This window comes from Puccinia triticina, chromosome 8A (assembly GCF_026914185.1).
Source record: "Puccinia triticina chromosome 8A, complete sequence".
Lineage (NCBI taxonomy): Eukaryota > Fungi > Basidiomycota > Pucciniomycetes > Pucciniales > Pucciniaceae > Puccinia > Puccinia triticina.
Window position 1 is genome coordinate 2,693,430 of NC_070565.1, and position 8,654 is coordinate 2,702,083.

General features: G+C 51.3%; 2 protein-coding genes across 2 annotated transcripts; one reads left to right on the forward strand and one right to left on the reverse strand.

Moving 5' to 3' along the window:
* Nucleotides 1-2,771: 2,771 nt before the first annotated feature.
* PtA15_8A243 (uncharacterized protein) lies at nucleotides 2,772-4,058 on the forward strand (the record flags this gene model as incomplete). Its single annotated transcript, XM_053171652.1, has 5 exons — nucleotides 2,772-3,176; nucleotides 3,253-3,325; nucleotides 3,399-3,542; nucleotides 3,615-3,893; nucleotides 3,967-4,058. 5 exons carry the CDS (start codon nucleotides 2,772-2,774, stop codon nucleotides 4,056-4,058), a joined length of 993 nt encoding a protein of 330 aa, XP_053022894.1.
* Nucleotides 4,059-5,250: 1,192 nt separating this feature from the next.
* PtA15_8A244 (uncharacterized protein) lies at nucleotides 5,251-8,205 on the reverse strand (the record flags this gene model as incomplete). Its single annotated transcript, XM_053171653.1, has 7 exons — nucleotides 5,251-5,331; nucleotides 5,412-5,521; nucleotides 5,590-5,779; nucleotides 5,863-6,108; nucleotides 6,175-6,578; nucleotides 6,654-7,156; nucleotides 7,229-8,205. The coding sequence occupies 7 exons, from the start codon at nucleotides 8,203-8,205 to the stop codon at nucleotides 5,251-5,253; spliced, it is 2,511 nt and encodes an 836-aa protein (XP_053022895.1).
* Nucleotides 8,206-8,654: the final 449 nt, after the last annotated feature.

Genomic DNA, 8,654 nt, shown 5'->3' on the forward strand with positions numbered 1-8,654 from the left:
ACAAGCAGATGTATGTGGCAAGCAACCAGAGCATGATTCCCTTGCTCTTTCTGTAGAATCAAGTGGTAATCAAAAATATCTCAAAGACAAAGAAGGATCCCCAGCCTACTTCCCTGGATACACAGACGGAGCTTCAGTAAGACATCACAATGATTGTTTCACTGATTTGCCATTTGGAAGTCTAGACAACCAGCTAGGGTGTAATGTGGGACAAGAGACTAATATAAAAATGACTGAGTTGAGAAACAAGGGGTCTCTGGGACCCATTCTTTCCACAAGAACATGTGATGAAAACAACCCAAATTCTCCTGGCCAGTCTTTCAAACTCTTGGGAAATTTTCCCTCTCAACAAACCAAGGAAAAAAATAATCTGGGAAACATCTATCCAGCTCTCCATCTGAAGGACCAGACTACTGGTGAACCATTACTATCTGGATTCAGTAGTCATACAGAAAATCCAACATCTAGTTGCTACACAAAAGACTTGATATCTACTATTGGCCAAGCCCACCAAGCCCCTTCAGTTAATCATCACATATTTTCCTCAATAGTGCAGCCAGAAGGGAAACCAGTCATGAACCATTTGAACCTGGCACCCAAGGTGCTACCTGAAAATGATGGATCCATCCCCCAAATTTCTCCAGGCTCTGGGGGGATTTCTGAAAGTCCCAACTCAGCAACAGTGAATGAAAGTTCCAGGGACATTCAAAGACAAAAAATTGCTGACACATGGGGAGTTTCATCTTCTTTAAAGCATTTTGAACAAGATGAAAATAGATCTCATGGGAAAACTGATCCAAATACATTTCCAAGAAGTTCCCAATGGCAATATAATCCTGCCCATAACATCCAACATTGTGTTTCATTCAAATTTCCCAGATCAGGAAGACTCAAAGCATCAGAAAGTTTTCCAAAAAACCCACCTAATTTAGGAAAACAGAAGGTTCCATCTGGGAATATGAGAGAAAATGGAATAGACTTAAGGAATCTCAAAAGACTTTCTCCAGAAACCTCAAAAACTAATTCAAAAAGACTCAACTTTGATATTGATATTTTCACAAATGTAAATTTGTCATCAAGGGAGCAATTCCATACACAATATCTGAGCAGAACTCTGAAAGTAATCCCAAAACCTAGGAAAGGAGGATTTTGCTTACAGGAACAAGAATTACAAGTAGCTCTTATGATTTTGAGGAATAAACACCAAGGGGTATGTGCTGAAAAGCTTTTATACAAGATAAAAAATTTCATGAAGGATGTAGATGTATGGTCCAAATTTTGGACAGTTGAAGCAGATATTGAATTGGACGCCTTCAATGATGTTAAAAATTTCTTTTTCCTTCCGCCTGTCTTCCCAGTTTTCTTATTTTATGTTGAGATGATAATCACAATCATCCCTGCCAGAAAATTCCAGCAACCTGAAGAGATAACAGACTATCAAAAGGAAATGAACAAGGCCATGAAACTGTTCCAAGAATTTAAAGAATACTTGGAGAAACCTGCGCCACAGGGAACAGGACTCTGGAAAGAAAAGTGGTTCCCAATTCGGGGGATTTGTAATAGAGGTGAAGCTCAATTCACACTCAAGATTGTTTGGCATTTCATAGAAATCTGGATGGAAAGGGAATACCACTACCTTTGGCAGAATGTAAAACAGGCCAATACACAAAAGATCAATCGTAATGTTAAACAGTTCTTCAACAATTTGTTTTTCTATGGATTTGAAAACTTGACAGAGCAAATCAGACAAGTACAAGAGACTATGGATTGTTGATTTCTTGTAAGCTTGAAAAATCATCCGATTTAACCAAAAATTCCAAATCCTCATCCTACACAGAAGATTCACTAAATGTTTCATCATGCTTCATTTCCACTTCCACGTTCATGTTCACATTGAGCTCAAGCGCTGCACTGATCTTCTGTATTTGTCTTGTCTCCTGCCTGGTTTGATAAAATTACATTTCTGCTAAGGGCTTGATTACTTGATGCTCTGATCAGTGTTACAAATATTCGTTTATGTAGTTCCCGAACGGCGTGGTGTGCATGTGAGAAGGGCAAAATTCAACAGATGGGAGCTAAGTTTCAGTTGGTCATGAATTGCTTCAAAAATCATTTGGGCAGGGCATTTCCCTCATCGGGACTGCTCAGTTCCTCTCGAGGAAATCAAACAACTTGCTCGAGCCACATACCGCGAAGGGCTGCTGACAGCGCTGTTCCGAGCTCAGCTGGCTGGAGTGGGCAGGACATCCGAGCGTCCCCAGTCCGGAGCCCAATCCCCGGTCCGGCCCGGATATATTCTGACGAGGAGGCTGGAAGGAGTGGCCATCCCTCCTGATGTCGGCTCGGAGTAGGGCTCTGTCGAGGCTTATGAGGGGACTGGCGAGTCTGGACCATGGATGGCTGGCGATTCCTCTAGGAAGGCCTGGGTTCTATATAGCTGCTCTGGACGGGGTCCGTTCCAGAATTCAATCGTTCCTTCTGAACAGTTCAGGACCGGGCTCGGTCACAGTCTGGCCGCCCTTCTTCTCCAGCACTGGCTGCACGCTCGAAAAATAGTAGATGGAGGGGAGAGAGGCTGGGGGTATAAAGTCGCCCGTTCTCGCCACTCGTTCTTCTCTTTCCCCAGCTTCACATCTCTGCGCCCCTCAGAAGTCCAGCCACCTCCAGTATACCCCATATCCCCCCCTTCAGTTCTTCCTCCAAGTAGTCTTTACCCACCCTTCCAATCTATCCCTTCGCAGATCTTTATCTTTTGATCCAAAGCAGCAAATATGTTGGCCATCCAAACCCTCACCATGGCCGCCCTTCTTTCGTCCGTCTCAGCCTTTGACCTCCCGGTGACCATGCCGCCCTCGTTGACGGGTACCAAGCTGTACCCCCGCGCGTTCTCAGTGGGCTCATTTATCCCGGGGCAGCTCTCGGCCGGCGAACATACTGCCGGCCAATTTTCCGCTGGCACCGCACAGGCTTCGGCCGGCTGCGGCCTGGACTCCAACGTCTGGGGCCAAATCTCGCCGACCTCCGCCTCCGGCTTTGCCAACCTCTGTCTGCAGTGCCGGGTCAACGTCTTCGGCGTCGACATCGTCTCGTTCAACTTCTACAATGCCCTTGCCGCTAGTATCAGTGCCCATGGTGTCTCCGCCAGTCAGTGTTCGGTTTTGCAAGCCGCGATAGAGGTCAGCTAGCATCCGGTCCCTTTACTGTTGTGTTCTAACCACATCCCAACTCACCTGTCGTCTTTTTTTTAAATAGGGTGACCTCCTCAAACTTTCGGCCGGGGCAAAGACCAGCGCTGCTTGCACGGCAGCCTGTGCCGGAGACCAACGTATTTACTCTTCCCTTTTTTCTCCGATGGTCGGAAAGAGCGTGTGCTGATTTGTTCTCTGGGAGGTATTCAGGATGCGACTCTTGCAGCTTTGTCAACGGGAGCTGCCAAATTAAGGCTGTCGACTACCTCAAACAAAACCATGCCGGAGCGCCTCTTGCGCAAGCGTTCCAGGGACTGTTCTCGAACGGGGGATCTGGATACTGTTCGATCTGCCGTGAGCAGTGATTGTTTTCTCTGCTTTCTGACATGTGGAGCTAACCAATCCCTGACTGCGACCCATGATTAGCCGCCGACCGGAGCTGTTCCGGCCCGAAACCAAGTGGTCTCCCCCGACGAAGCTTGGCCGCCACTGACGCATCGGCCAACGAGAAGTGTCCCGCCGGGTTGTCCGCCTGTCCCATTTCCTCCGGTATGCCCCTCAAGCCCACCGCCGGCTTCGAGTGTCTCGACGTCCAGCAAGAAGTCAGCTCCTGTGGTGGATGTGCCTCGACTGGCCAGGGGATCGACTGTGCAACAATCAAGGGTGTCTCTTCTGCCGGGTGCTCTGAGGGCAAGTGCAAGATTTGTAAGCGCCCTTATTCTGCTTGCTTTCCCCTTACTCTCGTCGCTCACCCTGATAACTTCATCCATCTCATCAGTCTCTTGCAAGGCCGGATACCAGTATTCCTCCGTTCACAACGTTTGCTACAAGAGTCACCGTTCGACAAAGATGTCTTTATCTTCCCGCTAGACGGCTTCTTCTTCTCACGATCTATCCAGCCAGTTATATGTATTTCGCACCTCTTGTAGCAAAATCATCTTGTAAATCATTATCATATTATAGTAATTAGTTGTTCTTTCTTTCTGTTTATAACCTCAATGCATCTGCGTGCTTTCCAATGATCAAATAGCTTCTTTTTTTGTTTATCACAACACCGAGCCATACCAAGCTCCAAATTTATTTTTGCTACACAGACCTGATGCCTCTATTCAGTTGCCGCGCAAGTTTTACTTCCACCGCAAAAAAGCCTATCAAAGAGAGCTTGATTCCTAGGACCCAATGTCCCGGCGGCGAACACAAAAAGAAGCTGCTGAGAGGGGGATTCGAACCCCCGCAGGTTGCCCTACTGGGAAGTCCACCAATACTCGGTGAAAGTGTCTGTCGGCGCCCAATGCGGCCCGGAAGACTCGGCCGGGACTGACCTTGCACTTGAATCCAGCTCCTTAGACCGCTCGGACATCTCAGCATGGATTTGGGTCCCAGAATTCAAAGTATAATCCTCTCAACCTGTCGTGAACCGCAAAACACGCTCACATTTCAGCAGCAACTTACAATCTACTCACGCAACAGTTCAAAAAGAAAAAAAATGCAACCACTGTCGACACCAAAAGAACGAGCACCGAGTGAAGATGAACGAGGAGAAGGGCGCGAAAGACCGAGACAAGGAAGTGCGCGTGCGTGTGTATGTGGACGAAAGAAACTGAATGCTCAAGACGGGAAGGTAAGACTGTGTGTGTGGCAAAAACGAGCATCGCTGGCGGAGAGAGGTGGATACAATACATAGCGGAAGAAAAGCAAGCCTCGAAAGAAAAAGACAGGGCGCGGGAGGGGGTACAACACTGTGAGGAGGAAGCCGGAACTCCGAGGGTCTCAGCTCTCTGCACCGATGTATAAAAAAAACAAGCCACTAGGATAGATATATTAAAGAAAGGGGGCGGTTGGGGGTAGCTCTTTCATAAGGGTGTGTCGTAGAAGTGCGTTTTTTCAAGTGGGTTTATAAAACAAATGAACATGATATGTACAGGGTCGGACAAAGCGACGGCAGAGAGGACTGTATTCGCTTGGGTTCTAGGATTTAAAAAGGAAGAAAATACCGATGGAGAAGAAACAACGAATGGATGTGACGTGGAGGGTGCGAGTGTGTATGTTGAGGGGGAGACGGTCACGGAACGACGCAGTTACCGACCTGGGGCGGCTTGGAAGCATCGGGACTAGCCGGGGCGCTCGCGAAGATCATCACCAACTAAAGAGAACCGAAAAAACGTCAATCCAAAGCGCAATTTCTTCTTCTTTCTAGATTTTTTTTACAGGGAAGGGACTGACGGTTTGGTAGGAGGTGTAGACGGCCGCAAAGCAGCCGAAGAGGAAGAGACAGATGTCGAGGAATTTCTGGCGAGGCGTCTTAGCGATGGCGCGGTAATGCAGCATGGCGGCTAGCCAACCAAACACACCACCAGTAAGGATCAACGGTACAAAGATAGAGGGGAGGGGGAAAACATACGGTAGCAGAAGCAGAGAGGCACACAGGCCATGGAGCCGATGAGCGAGACGAACTTGTCCAGGTCGGCCGCGCCCATCCACGCGATCACCGCACAGCCAAAAACAGTGAGCGTGCGGAAGGAGTTCTTTTTCCACTTGACGTGGTTGGAGTACTTGCCGCTGGCCTGGAAGAGGCCGTTTTCCATGATCCGCTGCCCTCCGCCAAACGACCCCTAAGGATCAGCGAGCCTGTTCTACTTTCGATGGAGGGGGGTAACAGAGAGAGAGGGCGTACGACGGCAGGGAAGAGCTGCAGGGGCGTCGAGAGCATGATGGCCATCGAGTACAGGAACTGGACCGCATTCACGAACCGGTTGTCTTGGGGGAGATTGAGCAAGACGACCGACTGGACGTCTGGTCCAAAGGCCGCATATCCCCATGCGCCCGCACTCGCAAAGAGCACCGTCAGTGCAAGCATCACTCCGGCCAGGACTGCGGGGAACTTCTGGGGCTCTTTCATGCTCTCGGTGATCGGAATGATCTACATGTATATCGTCAGTACCAGCAAGGAGAAAAGACTGGAGAGGACAGGGTGGGGGGACTCAACTAGACCGATTCCTTCGAACGTGAACACGGCCGTGCCGATCAACAGCGGGAAGCTTTCCTGGTTGAACATGACGATAGGCGCAACGCCCTTAGTGAAGATCGAATGGAGCTCGAAGCCGAAGACGTAGAGCAGGCCGACGAGGATGAAGGCGTCGGCGACCAAGGCCGTGCCCGACAGCTTCTGGATGTTCCGGATCATCGCCAACGGAAGATACACCACCACTTGGCCAAAGATCAACACCCAGATCGGAACATAACTCCGACAGTCCGTCACCGCTAATACAAACGCTTGCAGGTTCTGCGCTATGAATATCGTGTAGGCTGCCACAAATCCGATCTGCGAAATCACTAGTGAAAACAGAATCGTTCGACGACACCATGGGCCATACAGAATCCCTCCAATCTCTGCAAGAAAACCAACCGAAGAAAAAGAAGCCCTCATCAAGAGTGGTTCACAGAGAGAGAAAGAGAAGGACTGACCGCCGAATCCGCCGGGGATTTGCAAGCGAGTTTCGACGAGGAGGACGAAAGCGTAGAGGGAGACGATGGAGATGAGGACGAGGGTGAGTATGGAGAAGAGGAGGCCGCCGTTGGCGAAGGCTTTAGCGAGGAAGAGGACGCCGGTGCCGACGAGGGATTTGAGGAGCATGAAGACGGCCTGGGTGACGCTCGCGTCGCCGTTGCTGCCGTCCTGGAAGCCGGGATACCTGCTCGAGGGGCCCGCTTTCGACTTCTTCTTCTTCGACCCTGCACCTCCTCCTCCTCTCCGAGTCGCTCGGCCCCCCGGTCGCCCTAGCAAGTTGCTCTGCTCTCCCTCCTCCTCTTCTTCTTCATCATCCTCCTCGTCTTCGAGCGACGATGATGAGCCCTCCTCTAGCGTCGTCACCCGCCGCAAGGCCCGGAACGCCGCCTCTTCTCCCTCGTCAATTTCCTCGAGATCTTCGCCGCCAAAATGGCCATAGAGCGACAGGAAATCGATAAAGCTGGGCCATCATCAACAGACAATGTCAGGAATCTGATTGCTAGCTGAACACACAAAAGAGAGGGGACTGTACCTCTTGGTGAACCGTCTCCCGTCGCTCGGCTCGTACGGCTTCCCGATGGCAGCCCGTTTCTGGTGCAAGAAGGCCCGCCTGAATCCGCCGGGCTGCATGATGTCTTTGTAGACGAGGTTGGGCGAGTCGTCAGCGGGATGATCGAGGGCAGCCGGATTGGAGGAGAAGCCGACGCCGATTTCCGAGGGCCGGAGGCTTCCGGACATGGAGACGGAGCGGGTGCGGTTGAGTGCGAGGCTATTGAAGCGGGGGTCGCTGGGGAGCTGGCTCGTGCTGGGCATCTGCTGCTGCTGCCGGTTGGCCCACTTGTAGACGGCATGGTGGATGTCCCCGCCTTGGAGATGGAACGGGGTGGGGTAGGCGTCGTCGTCGTTGAGGAGCAGGGAGGCCTGGTCGGTGGCAGCGATGGTGGAGCGATGGTCAGGGGAGCCCGCGGAGGTCTGGGAGGTGCTGCGGATCGAGCCGGGCCTGAGCTGGGAGCCGCTCGCGGGGTCCTCCTGCACCCGACGGGCGGCCTCCTGCTCGTCCTTGGTCATCAGATGGCGGCGGACGATCTGCGCCTTCTGCTGGTCGGTGAGGTCTTCGATGAGCGACTCTCGATGCGAGTTGCCGGGCTGCTGCTGGTCGATCGAGGGCGAGGGGGGGAACCGGGAGATGGACTTGAACGAGGAGGATGTGAAGGGGACATGGGGCGCGCTGAACGAGGAGTTCCTGGTGAGCTGCTGGAGGTCGTGGATATTCCGGTGGCTGTTGCTGCTGCTGTTGGTCCTGTTGTGGCTGGCGAGGGGGGATGCTGATGAGAATGAGTTTCTGGTGTTCTCGGTGTTGCTGGCTGCGGGGGGGATGTTCTGGATGGGTGGGGTTGCGCCTGCTTGGTGGTAGGACTGGCGGAGGTCGGCGAGCTGGCTGGAGAGGTTCGACTGGTGTGTGTTGGATGGTCTCCTGCTGGCTGGGTCGCTGTTGCTGTTTGCGGCCATCTGATCGTCCTTGTCCGTGGTCGTTGGTGGTCGTCGTTTCGGTGGGTTGCTGAGTTCAAGAATCTCGGCCAGCGAGGGATGTCGCCGAAGCTGTCACAGGCTCACCAAATGTCACACCAATGTAAACCTGGCCACCAGAAGTGAACCTGGGGGGAACCTCATCCACCAGAAATCTATCCTTCCTGCCATCAATTTATACATACCAGCAATGATGGGCCAGCTACACTAACATTGGCGCAGTGTTAGCTTTTTTATGCTACACTCAGGCAGACTCAGTCTAAAAACCAGAGCAGAATAGTCTGACTATTTCCACTGTCTCCTTGGTGCGAGTGGAGACTGTTGCATTCTTTTGAAGCACAGTTGGCAGCCAGCTTTTCCAAGTTGTGCATTTATGGTGTTCAAAGTTGGTTTGCATAATTTTATGCATGCATAAATCATAAAATCATGAA